The sequence below is a fragment of the Halyomorpha halys genome, unplaced genomic scaffold, assembly GCF_000696795.3.
Source record: "Halyomorpha halys isolate HHAL.00 unplaced genomic scaffold, Hhal_1.1 Scaffold703.1, whole genome shotgun sequence".
NCBI lineage: Eukaryota > Metazoa > Arthropoda > Insecta > Hemiptera > Pentatomidae > Halyomorpha > Halyomorpha halys.
Genome location: NW_027113054.1, coordinates 77389 through 99228, shown reverse-complemented (window position 1 = coordinate 99228; position 21840 = coordinate 77389). Strand labels below are relative to the sequence as shown.

Below are 21840 nucleotides of genomic sequence, written 5' to 3'. Positions count from 1 at the left end.
AATCATTAAACAAAGTCTTTGAATCTACTAATTAAAAACAATGCTACAATGAATTTTGCTGGAAAATGAAATTGTTAACTATAAAAATTAAAAAAATTAACAAAACAAACAAGCTAATGACTAACTAAGAGCTCAAACGAATACAAAAGCTACTGTGTAAAAGTTTGTAATTCTAAATGGTTTCAAACTAAGAAAAAAATAATTCCTACTATTACTTATTAAAAAATAAAATTAACTCCTTAGCATTATCCCTAAATTATTAAAAAAATCAATATATTTATAGGACACTAAGGGGAGGAGGGGAGTACCCCCTGTCCACCTAACAACGGACCTCTTCCATTTTACAAAACATAATTTGTTTGTAGCTCAAATTGTATAACTGTAATTTACATTTTTTTTCGGTATGTTTTAGCTTCTTTTCACAAAATGTGTTCATTACATCATCAGTTAAACTCAATTTTTTATGACCCATTTTCATTATTTCACCTTATATCTAAAATAAAATACTACACGGTGATTATTATTTTATAAACTTGAAAACTGTAAGCTCGAAAAAGTATACATAAAACTAATATGTAATTAAATTAATTTGTTTCACCAAATTACTGCTCCGGAAGTATAATGACGCAACTATAAAAGTTGTGAAATTGACTTTATTGTGTAGGCGGGCTCAAAAATGAATTAACAAACATTTAGTAAATGCATGTTTGAACCTGTTAACACAATAAAGTCAGTTTCACAAAACCAAGTCATGTCAAGCGATATGACCTATAATTTATATAAATTTTTTTTCAAAAATTAGAATTGCCTTAAAGTCAAAAAATGTTTTAGAACTAAAATAACCTCTTCTTCAGCATTATATAATTCACTATTTTGTTTTTTTTAATAATAGAACACTTGCAATCTTACATAATTTGCTAGTTTCATTTATGGTGGATAAATAAGTATTGTAAAATTATATTGTATTTACTTAATACGTCCAATCATCTTCAGAACTAATAAAATTTAAACTGATAACAAAAATACCCACTTATGTTATAAACGCCTATTTATAACAAGTCGAAAACGATTAGAATAAGTTAATAGAATAGTCGAAGAAGATATTAAAACTATGAATTAAGAACATTCTATTTTTATTTCTAAAAAATTGTTGGACCTTAAGGAAATTGTAATGTTTTTACAAATATATAATTAAATGTTGACATCTTAAACTTAAGTTTAAATATAATCTTTTTGACCATTGATCATGCCTTAGTATAAGTTAAATATATTATATTTATAAATAATAAAACTCCAATATCAAGTTAAAATTAAATAAGCAAGCAAAAATAGACAAAAACCAAAAAATATGGATACATACTGAACAGGAGAGGACAGGTTACTTGATTGTTCTTGGATCCCAGCAGCCTTCTGAATAGCTGATATCCAGTTGGCACGTATACCACTTGTCAGTGCTGACAATGTAAACACCTTTCCGTCCCAAGTCTGCGAATAGATTGATACAATTTTTAAATAAAATAAATAATCAGAAATATTTTTTGTATACTCTATCTCTTATATAGTAACCTCACATAGTAGTTTATTTAATGAAATATAACTAGCATAATTAATGTATAAAGAAATCGTAACTTGAAGTTAGCCAAGTCGACTCAATTTAATAAATATTATGTTCTTGTAGTCTATAGTTGTGAACAATATTTGAAATATAGGAGTAAATTTTATTATTTGAGTAAGATATGTGTAGAGTCTGATGGTCAGATGTAACACATACCAATAAATTACATCCTTTCCAGTAATTATTTGTCAAACCTAATAATATTCACCAAAATTTTTACTAACTTCTAATTTTTCAATAAAAAACAAATAAATGTTTACTATTGCAGGTGTGAATGGATGAAGGTTTTATCTAACATTTAAGGAAAAATGGAAAAATTTTATTTTAAAGAATATTTATTAATTAGACTGAAGTACTATTTAAACAATAGTATTTACAAAGTAAATTAAAGGACTTTATCATGAAATAATTATTTCTGAAATATATAACAATAATAAGTTAAATCATTATTTGATGAAATAATCTCAATCAAATAATTACCAGGATTTATTTCTTGAAACAATTATTTATTTAATAATCACTCATTAACATAAAGAAATAAATTTCTGATATCTAAAATCTATGAATGACCATCTTCATAGGATTCTTGCCGAATGAAATGGTTGAAGAAAAAACAAGGAGAGGAGAGACGTACGTAAAAATCTATACATAAGATCGGCAGACATGTGATAGAGGAAAATTGTCTGAGGTGTTTCGATCATATCTCTTAAATGCCAGAGAACTGTAAGGTCAAGATCATGTCAGAGAGAGTAGATTCTCGATAGAAGAAGACCTCAGGAAAGGTCTAGGAAGAGTTAAATGGAATGTGTCAGGGAGTCCATTATTTATTTTATTTTTTTCACTATCAATTTCTGTTATTCTAACTCAGCCTTAACATCACTCACAAACTTTCTTTTAATTAAATTTTGATTCTTCCTTTACCTTTTCAACTAATATTCAGTCTTAAAAGGTACAGGATCCTATGTCTTAGAAAAATGAAGTAAATGAATTATACATTACAGATGAATTTATAGTTAGGAGATCTTAGAATTTTTCTTATTTTTAATCAGCTAGTCTAAATAATCACAGAATTTAAGAATCATAAATGATTAAAAAGAAGCAATTTTATTTTTATTACCATTAATTGAAAACCATAGTTTCTTTGAGATTGGCTTTCATTAACACTGCTGATTCCTGAAAGATCAATAACACCATCCAGAATCCCTTGGTCTTCCGCTTTTGGGTCTCGATAATACAAAAGCCCATTTCCTCTTAATACAAACCAATGTTTCGTCCATTCCTAAAAGAAATTAAGTAGAATGAAGACTAAATAAATTGAAATACTTTGTAATTATACCAACATCAAATTATTTCAATACTACATACTTTATCCTGTCCTTGTTTCATAAGCCAACCCCTTTTTATATTAAGAAGTTCTTCTGCAGGTAAATCAATGCGGAGATCGCTCGGAGAGTACCTGAGAATTGAAGTATCGAGCCCGCATCCATCGGGATCTCCTCTTATCTGTAAGTTAACCATGAGTATTAATAAAGCAAACATTTAAACATATCAATAAGGGGGAGTGACAATGACAGAAAAGGCTTAAGTTCTTATTCAGAAGATGGTAATAAAAATTTTTTGTAGGCTATTTCAAAATAACCCAATTTTCCAATGATTTTAGAGATAAAAATGAAATTTTGACTCTACATTATATTCAATTTATCAAAGTTCATTTTTGGTTTTCTGTGAAGCAGAAAAATCGATTAATTATTTCAAAATTTGTTGGCCTTAATGAATATGAGTCGGTTTGACTATCCGTGATAAGTGTTCGTTTAAAAGTGCCCTAACGCTTTAGCATATTTATTGACCGCTCTCATTATCAGCCTTTTTTATTTTCTCATTAATAGTTATTTAGCCGCGTACAATTTATCATCTTGGCTTATCCACCGTTCTCCTCACTATAACTCAAATTAAAAATTATGAAACATTACACTTGTTGTTGTAGTCGAATTTGAAAGAGTCAGGAGATTCCGTAAAGTTTCAACGAATCCCATTTCTGGGCAAGATTATGCTTATATTTGTTTATATTGACAGTAACTACAGGAAATTTACCCTTTATTTACAATAAAAAGTAAAACCGTCATTGTTTACCTTGAGTTAGAGTAACAGTTCCCATACTTTTTATGCCACGGTACCCGTGTACGTAAAAAGTACACCGTATAATACCGTAACACGGTTTTGAGCTAAAAAAAATTTGTGGCACAATTATTTTTAAAGTGGTTGAATATGTTGGAACAGAAGAAAAACACAGAGCAAAGTAAATGCTAGGATGCACTGTATATTTGCTATTTTAATTTAATTTTTTTTTTTCGTAGTATTCTGAGAAAATGGCATTTTCTTGCAGTACCTCTACCATATACTTGGGGTATGCAGCATATTATTTAATGTATGCATGTGGTTTGGGAACCACTGAGTTAGAGAGTGTCTCACACTTTGAAAATTCGATAACTCAAAAAATTTCATAACACATAAACTTCAATATTTCGAAAATTCGATAACTCTAATTGACTTCCCATCAACTTCGACTAATTAAGGTTTGACCATGTTTATAAGACTATTTTAATCTTGAATATCGATTGCTTATTTCATAGTAAAGCCAAGTAAATTTCCACTAACTTAAGGAAAAATACAACAAAGTGTTCTCCTTTTTAAGAAAATGGTAACTTTTTAATTAATTTTTGGACTGATTTAGGTATAAATTCTAAATCAATAAATCAAAGAGGGAATCTTCATTGTATTTTTTCTAAAGGGAATGTGGAAATGTACTAAGGTCTACTGTGAAGTAAGCCAATCAGACATTTATTTTCTTAAAATTTTTTTTCAGACCTCTTAAAAAAACATTTTTTCCAGTGTAAAACCATAGCAGAAGAAATATTTAAAAATATATTTCTATAATGAGTTGTACATAATTTTCTTTGGTAACTCAATTCCAACAAAAAATTAATTGTGTGATGATACAATAAGTATTATTGGATTATATCAAGATAGTAAAATAATCCTGAAGATACAAATTATCCGTTCCTATAAACTCAAACATAAAGAGGAAGTTAAATAAAATGTTTACATGTGAATATTAAATACCTGTCTGTGCGAGGATAGATCACTGTCTCTCGTCGGCTCTAGGCAATGTTGATTCGAAAGACTCCTCCCCCTCGGTCTAGTGATGGAGTCAGCAATATCTTTGAGCTTGCACTCACTCTCATACTCTTCCATAAGCAGTCGATGGGACACCTCGTGGTGAGGGACAGTGGGAGAGACAACAGCTGAAAGATTTTGAAGTTTATGAGAACAGGGTAGAAAATAGAAAATTGGACATGAAACTGCAATACAAAAAAGAAATATTTTTTTTTTTTACAAATGCTACAACAAGTACCTGGTGGAGATGGTTTTTCAGATTGCCAGACAGGAACCATTTTAGAAATATCTTCAGAAAAAGATCTTCCAGTTTTAAGGCCCCTTTTCTCTCTGTTGGCGACTCTTCTTGTCCGACTTTTTTCATCAGCTTTGTCTCGAGTTGGAGGCGAGCCCATATAAACTATATTTCAAAAATAAAATATGTATCTATTAAAACAATTATTATAACCCTAAAATATAACTATATTTTACTAATACTTTATCAAAATTAGAAAAAATTCATTATTTTATTCAAAATGATGGCAGTTTTAATAATATTGATTGAAAAAAAAAATCAGAAATCTTTCTTAGTTTGCTTTGATAATTATACCCTTTGTATCACATATATTACATTATCTAAATATTTCCAGCTATATTATCATTGAAATATAAACTATTAAGAAATAATTTAATGGAAAAAAGAACAATGTAATAAAAACTTGTAACATACAATATTATTACAGCCCATGACCTATATTTAGTTGAAACTTTAAGCAGGATTATGTTTATATAATTTAGTCTTTTGAGTTATTTCTAAACTTCTCTAAATTCTCTCTACATGACCATTCTCTAAAAGTCGAGTGGAAAGAGAGACACTGCAAAAAAGAATTAAAACCTGCAGCATCAAACTAACAAAAATTACCTTTTCTAGTATCAGCCTGATTTGGGGGTTGCTCGATAGGGGAAGACTTTGGTGGGACATCCTTAGTAGGAAAGACATCGTCTCCTTCCCAAACAGGAGTTGATATCCTTGCGTTGTACTGGTTTCTAGAAACAACTTCACTGTTCGAACTACTATTGCCTGTAAAATAATAAATATACCCTTTAATAGGACTATTTTTATTTAGTAACTTTATCAAACATTATAATCATATTTAAACACTGTATAAATAGATAATGTGTTTAGCGATGGAAAAAAATGAAATTATATATTAATTTATTATGTATTTGAGAATATACAAATATATTTAGTCTAGTTACCTCGAATCGGTGGAGTTTGGAGAATATGATTGGATTTAGTAGAAGGTTGGGTACCAGGAAAAGTTGCATTCCTTTTATGCCTCCCCTAGAAAATTAAAAAAAAAAAGTTAGCATGGTAAAGATACAATTTTTAATAGATTGAAAATTCTCTAATTGGATTATGAATGTATAATCTACTTAAATGTATTGTAGTATGTTACTAATTCTAAAAGCACTCATTTATATATTTCAAAAATGGCTCAAAATATTTCTGTTAGACTTATTAACTAAATCTTCATTTCAGACATAAGAACAATGAAAACAAATCAAAAATATATCATTAGAGAAAAATTAACTTAAAAATACTAAAAAACTTATATTGAATTACTATAAATCTTCTTTTATATTTCAGGAAAGTATTTACTGTTATAGATACTTGGTAAAGAAGCTTGGTACTGTTATTTCAATATATAGTATTCAGAAGTTGATTTTCCTTAACTACTGCATTTTTTAATAGTCCCACTGTTCTTGCAAAGGTGCGGTATATAAATATAAACAAATATTTTATTATAAGTTTTTAGAATCATTTAAGGAGAAAATGGTCCGGGGTGCAGTCATCAAATCAAAGATACACAAATAAACAAAACTTATTTATTTGTGTCGACATTTTGAACTGAATTTCAAGCCTTCATTAGGGTCCCTTAAGCAGAGATTCTGTCTAAAGTTAACTGATTTTGACTGACTTTAGATGGAATATCTACCTAAGTAACCCTCATGAAGACCTCAAAATTCAGGTTGAATAAAATAACATATCAGTTTATATAATTCTTAAAAGTAACGTACATTTTTTAAAATATGAATTTTAGGTTAATATTAATTAATATATTATAGATGAAAAAGCCCGAGAAAAAATGATAACTAATACTACTATAGGGTTGTATTAAATGAAATCAAAGAATTTTATTAAGATGATTGGGGGGAAGAAGTAGAAAAAAAAGTTAGAAAATGGCCAAAAATAAGGCCGAAACATAACAAAAACCTCGAAAATATATATATTTATAAAATAAAATTGTTTTGTAAATAAAATTAATAAAACATTTGTATCCTTGTTTAGTTTTCTTATAGAGTTGTATTTATGAAACTAAAAAAAATTAATAAGATGGCTGAAGTGAAGAAGTAGAACAAAAGTTTGTAAATGGCAAAAACCTAAAAATGCTGAAACATTACCAAAATGTCGAAAATATATAAATGAATAAAATAAAATAAATAAAACAATTGTTATTCCTATATAATTTTCTTATAGAGTCATATTTATGAATCCAAATAATTTTAATAAGAAATTTAGGGTGAAGAAGCAGAAAATAAATTTGAAAATGGCCAAAAGTAAAAATGCCGAAACGTTACCAATAGGCCTAAAATGTATATTTTTATTTTATTTTTTTAAATGTGGGTTTAATGAGGTCTTAATAATCGATGATAAATAATTTAAAAATGAATCCCCTTGAAAAAAGAAACGACAATAATAAAGTTGATCATAATAAAAATTAAAATATATGTATATTCTAACTTTCCGACAATGTTGTTACCGAGCTAAAATAAATTTAGCAATTCTCCACATTTCATAGTTAAAACCGTTATTAATAAGACCTCGAACGATCGGCAAATCTTGTTTACATTTGTTATATTTCATGCAAATTGAAAATGGCAGTAAGCAATTTTATCAAACAACGCCGGCAAAATAAGAGCCATAACTGGATAAACAATCCGACTCTTAAAGAGGTCAAATGGTGTTAAAATAGAACAACTAAAACGACAAAAATAAATAAATAAATAAGAATAAGGAAGACGAAGGGTGAAAGTAAATGTTTTTTATCCAGTTAATATCTGTTAATGGGAAGTTTGAATAAGAATGAGACTCTCCCATTTTGGAGCCTTGAGGCACACCCTCTTATGTTTATTAGTCTCCTTTCCATATGTGAGCGAGGTACGTCTCCGGCCATATTCGGAAATAACACTTTTGACAAGTAGCTTCATACATCATCTTTCAGAATTTATTTGCATTTATCCCATCCATATTTATACGCATAATTTAAAATTATAGTAGCAGTCAGTTTATACGGAATAATAAGTAAATATCTATTTCGGATAACGCGGAATTCAGCATAAGATGTAGTATGATTAGTAAATAAATATTTCTGAACCTAGATAACATTTATTAAAGTAATGTGCAAAAAAACATTTATTCCATAGAGTAAGCAGGTACTACAAAGACGCATCGTCACTTATCACCCAAAACCACCACAAGTACTCTTCGCAGAATTACAATAAAATAAAAAAATACATAAAAAAAAAAAATACTCGTATAACAGTAATAACAAAAATATAATAACGAAATGAATTCTTGGTTTAAATAAAATCAATTTTATCCAATTATAATCTCAAAACAATCTGTATTTCTTTACTAAAACCGATGTTTCTTCTATATTTCTTTCTTTAATTTTATTTCTCTAATTATATTTATTCCTCCAAGTCCAACGTGAATTCTTGGTTTAAATGCCTATCAGAAACAAAACAAAACGTAAGCAGGGCTATCTTTTTTTCCAAATATACAAGCCTTAATTTTAGCACACGTTTGTCCGGTAACTTTTTGCACCGCCATTGACATCTGCAGAAATGATAGTGATTTATAAAAAAAACAACGTAACTTGTTCAAAACATATATTTTTTGTGAAATTTTGGAAAATGACTTTTGCTTTCTAAAAGTTTTTTTTTTTAAATTTATTTATTGTTATTTACAACTATATAAAAATATATACAACAAGTAAATTTGCTGTTAGTAATAAAATTACATGATACAAACATGTGGAGAATCTATCCATTGGTAGAAGTTTCTATCATCACATTTCTAGAGGAGAAGATCTCGAGGCCATCTTTTTTTTCAGACGCCTAGGAGGATTATTAAGTAATGAAGGAGAAGCCAGGATAGAAACAAGTGGATTTGGGTGGTTGGGAGGTTTATCATGGAAGGATTGGTATCTGGTTCTGGCCAAATCGGCAACATATGGAACATTGAGGTCCTGATGGACGGCTTGATTTGTAACAAAGTAAGGAGCATTAAGGATTTTAAGGATTGAGGACTGTAAAGATTGGATATGGGAGGAATTCGATGGTTTAGTGGAGCCCCAAAGCTCAACTCCGTATTCCAAATAGGCCTTATGATAGTAATGTAGATCAGCCTTATGTAATGGATTGGAAGTTTAGACCGTTTGTCTAGTAAAACCTGTAATAGTCAGAATCGACGAGCAGTTTCCTGTCCTTTCAGTCTTGCATGAGGATTCCATGTCAATCGTTTGTTCAGATGTAGTCTTAAGTAACGGATTAGTTCGACAGGAATAAATGGGGTAATATTAAAGGATATTGTGGGGCAGGATTCTCGAATTAAAAAAACAAAAAAATTAAATCCACAAAAAAGATCAACGCCGAAATGTATACCTTGTGGGGTACCTTTAACAGTACAGCGCATTCTGGCTGAGTGCTGTGCCTACGATAAAGAACGAGGGTAAGTTGGACTGGGGACCAATATAGAAGAACTATTAAAGAATAGTAAAGAGGAAGCGGGAAAATTGTTTTTGTTCCTTAAAAAAAAATTGAAATCTATGTATCATATATATAAACAGTTGACTGTATAATTTCAAATTATGGAGAAGATGGTCAGGATTGAGGACAAAAGAGAAACAAAAATAGTTAACAACTATTTACTAGGGGACGTTTCGCCCCACTTTGTGGAGCTTCATCAGGGCTGTTTCAGTTGAGGTCAATTTGAAACTACCCTCTACAAACGTCGAAAAATAAATAGTTAACTATTTTTGTTTCTCTTTTGACCGCAACCGTGACCATCTTCTCCATATTTTTTAAATCTATGTACTCGCATCTTTCGACTGTTTTTTTCATAAATTTTTTTACAGAGTAAAAATGACCTTATAGGTCGAAGAGACCAAAACTATTGTAAATCAATAAAATAATCCTAGTTAAAAAATTTAATTAGGGTGTTACTGTTTAATTCATGTCCCATATTAAACTGTTGCTTTTGAACTAAAGGAAGACAAATGAAACGCAAATAGTATTTCAATATATCCTATTTTTTCTTTTCCAAAATGATAAAAACCTCCATCACGTCGCCAATACTGTTATGAAGAACGGAGGAACCGACGGAACGGTACATCCCGGCTGCGGGGACAAACCGCAACCAACAGAAGAGAGCTCGTCTTTCTTTCACCCGGGAGGAAGAATGGTATCTCGGAGTGGCATTCGTGTATCCCGACACTTTCATATCACTCGCTACCTCACAGTTTTGAGGTGGTCCAACATAATTGGAGAGGCTTTGATAAAAGTGTCAGGAGAAGAATGAGTAATTAAGAAGAAATTTCCATTAGTTTATGCTAACAAGTCTATCAATATTTATTGGTAATTTTAAAATAACAATTCTCTAGTCCTGCTGTGGTAAATATTTCAAGGACCTGATGAAATAAACAGCAAAAGAAAAGAAACTTCTTCAAAAATATAACATTTTTAGCTTTGAAAGATTTTGAACTAGGTTGTCTTCAAAATGGTAGCATGGGAATATGAGGGCCTTTCAGATTATGGATGGGACTCTTCATTCTGGATCTACAAGTTTGCCACTTGTTGCAAATTCAAGATTTGTTCAAAAGCTTGGTAAACAAAGGAAGCAACAACATCCAGGATATACACATTTGTGTGGTTTTGTCGACTATAACATTCGAATTATTTACACTACACTCATTATAAACAGGGACAAAACAAACATCAGCAAAGTAGAGGGTAAATGGAGAAATTCAATGAAACAGCACTAAATAACCCATAAATTCAACTTTCTTTCGAGAATTTTTATCAGATATTTGTTAATTTGATTATCCAAACATGTTATTTCTTTATAAACTTATGTGATGTGTTAAATTTAATTGAAATGATTTTAAACAAAGTTTTTGCATCAAAACAATAATATTTTAAGGTATACAATCTTAAAATAGAGAGTTAATTATTGAATCTAAAGGTGTAGGAAATTCTTTAATTAATTAAAGCACAGAGACCACAAATATTCACCTTTTGGCAGGTCTAAAACGATGCAAGCTGAACGCAAACATCAGGATGCAAAACAAGCCTTGATTTGTGCCCAAAAACTGACACTCAACGGGTCAGGAACAAATTCAACCCAACTTACAACATCCTGTACAAACAACCCACCTTCTACACGCTTGCGCATGCACAAGTTTCCAATTGTTTAGTAAACTTGTAGAAGTATCTTCCAATTATTTTCTTAACAGCATGGGGCAATCAACATACTGCTTAAAATAAATACTTATTTAATAATTTAAAGGTGACAACTTGTATTAAAAAATAAAAATCAAAAATGAACTAGAGATGCTTTTCTTGATGTTTCATCAGAAAATTCAGCAATTATTTCTTTAAGTCCGGGATTTTTTCAAGCATATAATTATAGAATACTCACTCACAGCCTCCCCCTGTTAGCCAATGGGTGGCACTCACAAAAATAGGTGTGGGAGTGACGAACCCACCCTATAAAAACCATGTCATGAAACGCGCCATGTATTTCCTAAGTACATCGCGCAAGGCCCTGATTTTAATTCACCAAGTGGCAATATACTTAATATTTTGCGAATTTAATTTGGAAAATATCATGAAACTATCCACCCCTACGAAGATAAATGCCATAAACTACATTACGAGGTGTAAATAGTTCACAGCAAGATTAATGTGAGGAGAATAAGGCCAAGGGTGCGGTCTGCAAAAATTCACAAATAAACGAAACATATTTGTGCCGACGTTTCGACCTGAATTTAAGGCCTTCATCAGGGCTAAAAAAATATATAAATAAAGAGATAACCTTAATTTAGGGTTAGACAAAAAAATATAAGAAAATAATAATAAACAAACTTGGAAATATACATAACAATAAACTAAGTAGATAGTACTTAATTTATTGACTATCTTCTCCTTTCCCATACCCCCGGCTACCTTGTTCACAGAACCTACTATATAGTCATAGGTTTTATGCCCGAACATGGATCGAGATAAGTAGTTAAACAAAAAACGTAAACACAATTTTTAACTTGTAGTTAATGTTTAACTTGCTGTTATTTAGCATGGTACTACTTTCTTTTAATCGTGTCATAATTTAAAAAAAAAATAAGTTTTTGTTTTTATTTTGTGCAGTACGTATTCAGAAGGCAGTGTCATGGCCTGGTGATTCTTTCTATACTTGGCTACCACTACACTGTATCCCAAAGTTAAATTCATTGAAATACATCCCTAGGCGAAATAAAAAAAAAATATATTTTTTTAGTTATACTAAAGCAATGCAGCCCTCCCCCCTCCCCCCCCCCATTGCTTCTAAATATAGTACGTACAAATGTGGGAAAGTCGGAGCCGCGTGCGTATTTTTTCTTTCAAAGTGAAATTAAAGGGAGATAACGGCGAATGATAAAAGAGAGTAAAAATTTCCTCGAAGCGATCGGAAGGAACGATAAGACTGTGGCTGCACTAACGGAACGCTCGGCACATAAACCTAGATACCGCCCGGCTGTCACCTGTTACTGACTCCGTGTCTGTATTTAAGTCTCTAGCGCGTATATATGTATAAACAGTATATATGTATAAACAGTATATATAAACATATAAACAGTAAGTATAAACAGTTCTGTTACAAACTTGGCAATAAGGAATCTTAATTTGTATACAGTACATTAATATTAATATGGGGAACCCGAAGGTTCGATGCCGATACCACCAAACGTTCTCTTCATACATCTGTCTAATGACGCCTTTCTAACCTCAATTTTACTAAATCAGTCTTAACGCAATCCTCCTATCCACGTTTCGGTTAACATTAACATTTTTGGGTTCCGTTCGTCAATAAGTCTCACAACTTTATGTAGCCTTCTAAACTCACCCTTTTTCGGTCCAAGTATTTTAAATAATACTTTATTTTCAAAAACATTAGGGCGCTGTTCTTCTCTCAATGTAAGATGCTACGTTTCGCATCCGTAAACAACAGTGGGAAGGATAATAGTTTTGTAAATTTTAACTTTTAATTTTTTGGACAGAATGCGCAGGCTAAATAATTTCCAAATTGAAAAATAACAAGCTTTCGCCATATTTAACTTCACTTTTATTTCTTAGAACTTAAATATTTTAACCTATCCACATGCTCAAATATATTCCTTCTATGTCACCGAAATTGTTCCCCCAGTTTCTCCTGCTGACTACATATTTTGTTAATATTGAGATTCTGACAGGATGCGTTTTCATTAATATAATTAGATTTAGCTTATAATTCTTTATTTTAATGATTCATAAACAACATTATATCACCCCGTCATCAGGCCATTTTAAATAAATATATTAACAATAATCATATTTTTGTCAGTTTTTAAAATAAATTAATAAATAATATTTCATGTATATTAATAAATAAGATCTAAAACCATTATATGAATTCTTGAAACCATTCTTATAGAGTTTTCTTGTCCTTGCCCAATAATAACAAATCACCAGCACACCCAAACTGGTATTTTATCACCTAAAGTTAAACCCTTTAAGGTAAACTAATAATATTCACGAATATCACACAAATTTTTTTTTTTAATAATTTTTTTATTGATATTTACAACTGTATACATATATACACATCAAGTAAATTTGCTGTAAGTGATATTATGACATGATAAAAACATGTGGAGAATCTACCCATTGATAGAACTCCAAAAACCTTTCTAAAGGAGAAGATCTCGAGGCTATCTTCTTTTCCGACGCCTAGGAGGATTATTAGATAGTGAAGAAGAAGCCAGGTTAGAAACGAGTTGGTTAGGGTGGTTGGGAAGTTTATTATGGAAGGATTGGTATCTGGTTCTGACCAAATTGGCAACATAGGGGACATTGAGGTCCTGATGGATGATTTGATTTGTGACAAAGTAAGGAGCATTAAGGATTTTAAGAAGGATTTTGGACTGTAAGGATTGGTTCCGAGAGGAATTAGATGGTTTAGTGGAGCCCCATAGCTCAACTCCGTATGTCCAAATAGGCCTTATAATAGTCATGTAGATCAGTCTTTCACACAAATTTAAAATGTTTTAATGATTATCACTAACGTTTATTTATTTACTTTTTTTTACCATAATTACAGCACGTACCTTTCATTCCAACGAATAAGATGGCCGAAATTTTGAAATATTGGGCAACATGTTTTTCAAAAGGAGCCGTGTAAGTGCAAAACTGCCGTGGCAATGGCCACTATCATACTCTAGCTGTAATGCCATGTCATTAAATAGACATTTTCGCCAAGATTTTCTACACGATCCGCGAAAATGGTCCTGTCGGTTTAAGAAAAAATCTCTTGTGCAATTTGTCTTAGCAGGTGTGGAAGTACACTTACAAATGGTCTGTGGGAATAAATCGAATTAGCTCCATTTCACACAAAACGTGCCCATTCTATTTGTGATGGCGAATTACAAAATGTTGGTATCCAAAATGGCAATTGTGCAAATTTGTTATGTCATTTAGTACTTTCCCAAAAACCAAAACTAATTTTTATTTCTCTTCTTGAGATTCCAACTGATTCATGATCACTTCGGATCAAAATAACCTTAGTTTATCTGTTCTTTAAGTTAATTTATTTGTAGAAAAGTTTCAATATTTTTTTTTTAAATTTATAAATGACCGTTCACAAATTAGTATGTTGTATCTTTTTAATTCCGCCCAATTAAAATTTTCAAGTACTGTAACTTTGATAAATCACAATATAGAAGCCACTAAAGAGATACCTACATGGACCAAGTGAAATTACTAAGAAATTAGAAATAATTTGGAGCTTTAATTTAGAGAAACGAATTTCAACAAACGTAAGTAGAAGATAAAATAATCTATTTTATTAATACAACAATTTTATTAATAAAACAATTTTAATTAAAACACAAATTTCTTTGATCCTTTACTCTCAACTCAGTTTTTCATTCACCCATCAGGTCATAATAAAGGAAACATCCTAAAATTTTCATATAATTTACTCATAATTAACATACAAATAACAATAATATTTCTCCTAACAAATCTTATAATTGATTTGTCACATTAGTGAAAATTTGTTTTTTTGGAGAATAATAAACTATGTTGAGAGAAAAAAAAAACACTTTCAACTTTGATATATTTTATATTAATAAACTAATAAAACAATTTTATTAATGACCATTTAATCGCAAATGTAGAGAGAATAGGGACTGCAGTTAATATTATTCCCTATAATTTGGCATGTCTATAATTAAAATCCATTAACCCGTTCTCGAGAAATTCGTGCTTCTTTCTCTGTCTTGTTCAGACTCATTTCAATATAAATATTAAGGATCCCGAAAAATATTTAGAATTTAAAAAAGTTAGGAGTGACACTAAAATATAATGAACATGATTAGTTTTTCAATTAATTTTTTCTAATAACAGTACTTTATTTTAAGGAAAAAATGAAAATATAAAATTGTATACTAATAAATAATTGTGTCTGATAAAATGGAGAAAGTTGTTTATAAAAAAATAAATATAAATAGTAAACATAATTTTTTAGAATGTTTAAAACAAAAACTTGACTGAAAATAATAATTATTACAAAAAATGTAACAATAAAAAAATGTGAGCACGCTTTGAGTAACTCAACTTTTCTTTCTGGCCATTTCTGGCAATACCGGGTGCGGTATCAACTGTCAAATGTGGCGTGCTGAATGCCACGCCTACAAAAGGAATAGACCCCGACGTCATTCGTCCTGAAAGCGTACTCCTTCCAGTATATTCCACCTTCCAAGATACATACTATCAACTTCCGATAGTCGTGTTTCTATATTACCACAAGGACGGAAGGTAAATGTGTACGAGAATGGACAGTTTATCATAGATCACAAGGCCGAACATTTCGAAATTTTATAATCATAAAAATGAACAATAAAGACATTACTGGATAACATAAATTGTCGTAGAGCTACGGAAGCCGGGTAAAACAAGAGAAACAAGGACTGAGAATAGGAAATACTTAACAACTAAACATAGTAATTTACAGTTCAAACAGGGAACGCAACGCTAATGAATAACCGCATTTCGACCTTCATAACTGAATAGCTAAGAGCTAAACTGTAGCAGAGCCGCTTCTAAACTGATCTACTGAGGCCTTTCAAGGTTCTGCAGCGAAACAGAAAATAGTTATAAGTTGCTATTGTTATCGATATGACATCTCAATATGATATTATGATTTATCGATACTGATATGTGAACCCAAAGGCCAGAAAATAAGTGGTTACAAGCACGCAAAGACATTAGTTCTGATTTTGATCAATAAAGCTCAATGCTCAGGAAAATAATCCCAAAGGTGACTCCAGGAATGATAAAAAATATTTTTTTAAACGGTAAAAAAAAGATATTTGAGCCCATTTTAGGGGCTGGATATTCCAGGACTAACAAGCCAACAGTTCGTAGTCCTATATACCTTCAATGAACCAAATCGTCAATCAACTAATGAGACTATGAGCCTAAGAGGACAAAATAGGAAAAAAAAAAGTGATTTCACCCCAATTTTTGATGACTTTAAATAAAACTAGTAACAAGTCCAAATTGATAACTCTGCCAACCATATTGCGGGCACAACAGACCATGGAGGCCTAAAGTCCTCGCGCGATGTATTTACCAATATTAGGAGGTAATATTGCCAGTATAAGGAAATACATCGCGCGTTTCTTGGCGTGTTTTTTTCGCATGGTGGGTCCGTCACTCCCACGCCTATTTTTTGTGAGCGCCACCCATTGGCTAACGGGCCTCACAAATGCCCGGGGGGAGGTTGTCAGTGAGTTTTGCATTATTTGTGCTAGTGACAACCTGTGGATTGGTAGACTGGCGCATTACCACGCTGCTACCGCTGCCCCTATAATATAATTAGTATAAATAAAATTGTATTGTATAATGGGGTATCTCAAAATAACATGGTAAATATTCTTCATTATATATTTATGCAATAAAAAAATATGTATTAAAAAAATTCAGGAGGGTTAAATAATATTTTAAAAATTAAAATAATATTTTAATATTTACTTATTAATGGCATTTACTGTATCATGCCGTTTTTTAATTTCATGCGCTTTTTAAATAATGCTCGATTTAAACTATCTTAAAGTCTCCTCTTCTCGTTTTAAGCTAACATTTCAAAAGTGATATAGGACCTTCGCTCACTGGGGGTCTTAGTGGGGCGGGTCAGGTGGGGAAGGATAGCTTTCATGCCGTTTTTCAATTTCAGGCGCTTTTCAAATATTAATGTAATATATCAAATAAATATAAATAAGTAAAAATTAGACGTTTAAAAACAGGAAATAACGCATATTTTTTTTCTTTACTGAATATGAATATGAACTCAAAAATGATTTCTTTGTAATTTATAGAACAGCCGACATTTTTTTATTACCAATTACTAAGGTAGGCAGAGTCATCAATATTGAATAATGACTGTACGTAGTATACATTAAAGAAATAATAAATTGGAGTAAAATAATTTGTTTTCTCCTTTTGGGCTCTTGGAATATTTCACCACAAATATTCACAGCCTATCATATTTAGAGACAATCATGACATGATCCTAATTAAAGCACTCTAGTCTAGTTATAATCAACACGACCCTTTCTACTCCGACGCACCACCGAACACACTCTTTTTTCGTACCCTACCAACCCCGATTTCGAAAGAATTTGTAAACGCTCCTTAGGCGAACAGCTGATGCTCTTGAATACCGACAACAATGGACGGATGGTGAATACAAAAACTGCTCCAGAGGACAACCGCCTCAAGAACAATAAGGAATGAAAGGCATAAGTGTGGGCATAGCGGAACCCAGCCAGCCTATCAATATTCAATAGGAGGTACCGGGGGGTGGGGTGTCGGTACCTGAGCTATGTACCCAACCAGTACAGTACAGCGGCGGTACAAGTACAGGTTAATAACAATAATATTTCATCATTTAATTAGGATTTGGATTGTATATTCTGAGACTGTGGAAAACGAGTCTGTTAAGGCGTCATCTGGCCTTTATTTCGTGACAAACCCAGGCAATTAAAACTTCACCCTCCCACTCTGGTTACCTGATAAACACCCCGTATGCAAGAAATGACGCGGAAGAAGGAGAAAATAAAAATATGGAAATGAGGGTGTAAAATGAACTTAGAGAGAACAAGCTCATAAATTACAAGGATAATGTTCAACTAAGGGGACTACTAACTAACCCATAAAGACGATTAAACTAGATTTAGTCGAAGGTTTTTTTTTTGTTTTTTTTGTATTTTGGCACTGTATCTCAAATATAACAAATCCTTATACATAAAAAAAATTGACATTTCGATGTCAAAAATGTTCTTCAATGCAATTACACATAAAATTGAACCGTTTACAATAGGACGAACTTAACGATACGACAAATCAAAAGGGCCAATATTCTATCTAAATCCATGTTTTCGCGAATATCATTTCTCTGAATTGATGGATTCATTTGAAATGATAACACTTAAATTTATAGATTACTACACGTATTCCTTCAGAAGGATTAGGCCAGGGTGTAATTTTTTATTCCGTGAGTTAGTGAGTTTCTTACTCTTTCGAACCGTCTCAATTAAGTAAGAAACTCAGTTTACAATTTCTGATCTTTATACTAACTCGAAGAAAACTCGGAATATATTTTCAGTAAGCTGGATAACTAAAAAAAGTATCAATAAATAGAAATTTCCATAACAAAAAGTAAAATTGACCTCTTTTAAGCTTCTAATTATCCAGTTATTTAAAAGATAAATTATAGTAACAACTGTATTAATGAAGTGCAGCTATTGACAGATCTTTCCTTATCAGATCCTCTTCCCTATGGAATTCCATTCCTACTTCCATCCGTCGTTCCAATACGCTATCCACATTCAAATTCATCTTATTCCATTATTTGCTATTCATCCAGCTCCAATGGAATAAAAATAAATGTCCCTTATTTACCATTTGTATTAATTCTGTAAATATTATCTTTTAATTAGTATTAATCTAGTAAATATTTTATTTTTTACCTCTAACTTATTAATATAATGGGTTTTTTTTTTCTGCTTAAAGTTTTAAAAATGTTTTTATTATTATCTGTCATTTTTTTCTTTTTTTTTTTAATGTATTAAATATTTCGTTTTTTAATTGTTACTCTAAGACTGTAAAGCCCATATATTATTTTTAAACTATGTTGTATAATGATAAGAATAAACAAAGAATTTATTATTAATATTAACAAAGCCAGTAAAATACAATATCCTCAACAGATGACTTTTTAAACAGAAGAGCTTACCTTAGACCTCGGGAAGACGGACAGAACGTCGGTCCAGAACCTGGCTTCCTCCCTACAGGTTCCCTTGACGAAGTGGACAACGTCCGGGGCGGTGATTGCCAAGCTGTAAGGGTTGCCCGTCAGCTCTTCGGCGGGGGTCACCTCTACCACCTTGTTCATGTCTATTGAAGCCTGCGGCACCGTCTCCGGCTATAAAAGAAAAAAAAATAATGCATTTAAACAATGATTTATTATATAAATTAATAATCATATCAATAAAAAACAAAAATGAATAAGTGTTTCGAATTCATCATATCGAGCCTGAAAAGAAAAATATCTAAATGGTAATGTTGTGTTGCATGTGATGTATTGCACGTAGGCCGACATGTGACTTTGGCAAACAAACTTTTGTTACGCTATTGCTGTATATTCCTTGATTATAATTGTTGCTATAATTATAATTTAATAATTGTTTATATGTGAGAATTTAATTACCATTAAAAAAAAACAGCAGGAATATTCGGAGAGATGTAGAATTTCTAGATTATTCGAAAAATTTGGGGGGAGATGAAAGGGATCAGTATGCTCTACTCTCTTTCAAAGGGAATGTTGTGAAGCCAAAAATAAAGGATCTGACGCACCATCGTAGCACAGGTTTATGTTGGGATTAACGTCCACCATTGTAATCTGCATTGAAACAGAGCGCAGCCAGTAATTGGCTCCTGCACTGCCAAGTCTTCATGATTTCCTAGATTCATTTCTACGGCGAACATAGATATCGACTATCTCAGGTGTGAATCGAACCAAGAAGGGCTAAACCAAGCACTCTAGGACTTTTACTCTGACGGGCTCAGCCATCACGTCCTCGAAACAAAATACATATTAAACGAACAAATTAAATTAAAATCTTCATTATTTTTATTGTGTGGGAGTGGATAGTTCATTGGTAAGGTAATCTGCTACTAACTCCATGGAATTATTATCTTTTTTACTGTAGCCGTGAGTCAACATTATGGGTCCGGGAGTCTTCTGAAGTTCCCCAGGTTTCTCAACTCATAAAATGGATGACTTAGTTGGGTAAAAATCTGGCAGTCGAGCGTGATTCTGACCAAATCACCTCCTTGCACAACCGTTGGTCTAGTAACGGTACTTCCTTACAAAGTACTGCACCCCTGACCCTTCATTGGTTGTAGCGGTATATATTTAATTTTTTTTTTATTATTATTCCTTATAGTCTTGGTTATTATATTCGAATAAATACAAGTTTATTACATTTATACGTAAAAAGTCCCAATGCTATTTAAAACGTAGTTTAGTATACACCTCAGCCACTCTAGTACATGCAGGAGAAACATTAAACTGTAATTTTCCTGCCAAGGTCTACAGTTTAATGACAGTAATTAGTCCTGTCTGTGTTGTTGTTTTTTTTCCACCAGTTTGCCAATTTACATATAAAGATTTTTTTTTATGAATTATTTTATTTTATACTGTATCGTAAGAAAGGTGTATTTAAACAGGAAAAAATAGTTAATTTTTTTAATACTAAATGGCTCTTCATCAATTGAACTATTCCTATTTGGGCCAGAACAAGATACTGCTTGCTGTAACAGTAATGTAAGGATACTGATACAAAGTTTTTAACGCTGGCTTTACTCTCAAAGTAGTCAAAAGTTGGTAGACCCATCCCTGTACTAATTCAAAATAACATGTTAAACAATTGATTTATATTCAAAATTGTAATTATCAAACGCAGTGGACTGGATAAATCACAATTAATAATAAAAATGGCCACACTGCGCTGCATGAACACAGACAGGGTCTGATTGCGGATTATAACGATCACAATTAACACTTAAAATGCATCTAAATCACAATGGCCAAACACGCAGACAAGATCTGGTAATAAACTGTAATAGATACCATCTAATATAAAAAAATCAATATTTGTTAATATATAAAAACATAATGACAATTTCAGTATTGTAGGTCAACAAAAAATTTGTAAGGGAAAGCAAATCATTTTCGTTCTCAGTGTCGTTAAAAGTCTGTAATACTATTTTTAAAAAAAAAATGTCAACCTTGATTTATTTAGAGCATTTTTTATTTTTATTCCGGTATTTGTTTATTGTTTATATAATGGTTCATAACTCCTCTGCATTTCATCCAATTCCTACAATACACCAGTTAGCAAGTTGAGTGTCTCCTCTATTCTAACCTACATTAGCTTTAGACCTAATACACATATATCCACTTGCTCAGCCTCCATTGGCTCATTACCAGTGATGCGGCGAGAGGGATGCGCTGGGATCTCTCGAGCTCTGCTCTACCCCTCACAGGTGGGGGATAGAGTGGGCTCACGGATCCTCAGGTCGATTCTGTAAATATTGTATATATTATTTTATCATTATGTTATTTTATTTATTTATTTTTCATA

At 31.4% G+C, this 21840-nt stretch overlaps 1 protein-coding gene across 3 annotated transcripts in view; it reads right to left on the bottom strand.

The window, feature by feature from the left end:
* The window catches only part of LOC106685497 (protein outspread), a 104266-nt gene that overhangs the window by 37322 nt on the left and 45104 nt on the right, over positions 1–21840 (bottom strand). For all 3 annotated transcript variants that reach the window (XM_067050689.1, XM_067050691.1, XM_067050690.1), the window contains exons 2-9: positions 19428–19616; positions 6029–6113; positions 5691–5849; positions 5028–5189; positions 4736–4917; positions 2981–3118; positions 2733–2894; positions 1361–1485 (exon numbers count right to left, since the gene is read on the bottom strand). In XM_067050689.1, coding sequence (XP_066906790.1) covers positions 1361–1485; positions 2733–2894; positions 2981–3118; positions 4736–4917; positions 5028–5189; positions 5691–5849; positions 6029–6113; positions 19428–19586 — 1172 coding nt within the window. In that variant the 5' untranslated portion in view covers positions 19587–19616. The remainder of the gene's footprint in view (positions 1–1360; positions 1486–2732; positions 2895–2980; positions 3119–4735; positions 4918–5027; positions 5190–5690; positions 5850–6028; positions 6114–19427; positions 19617–21840) is intronic.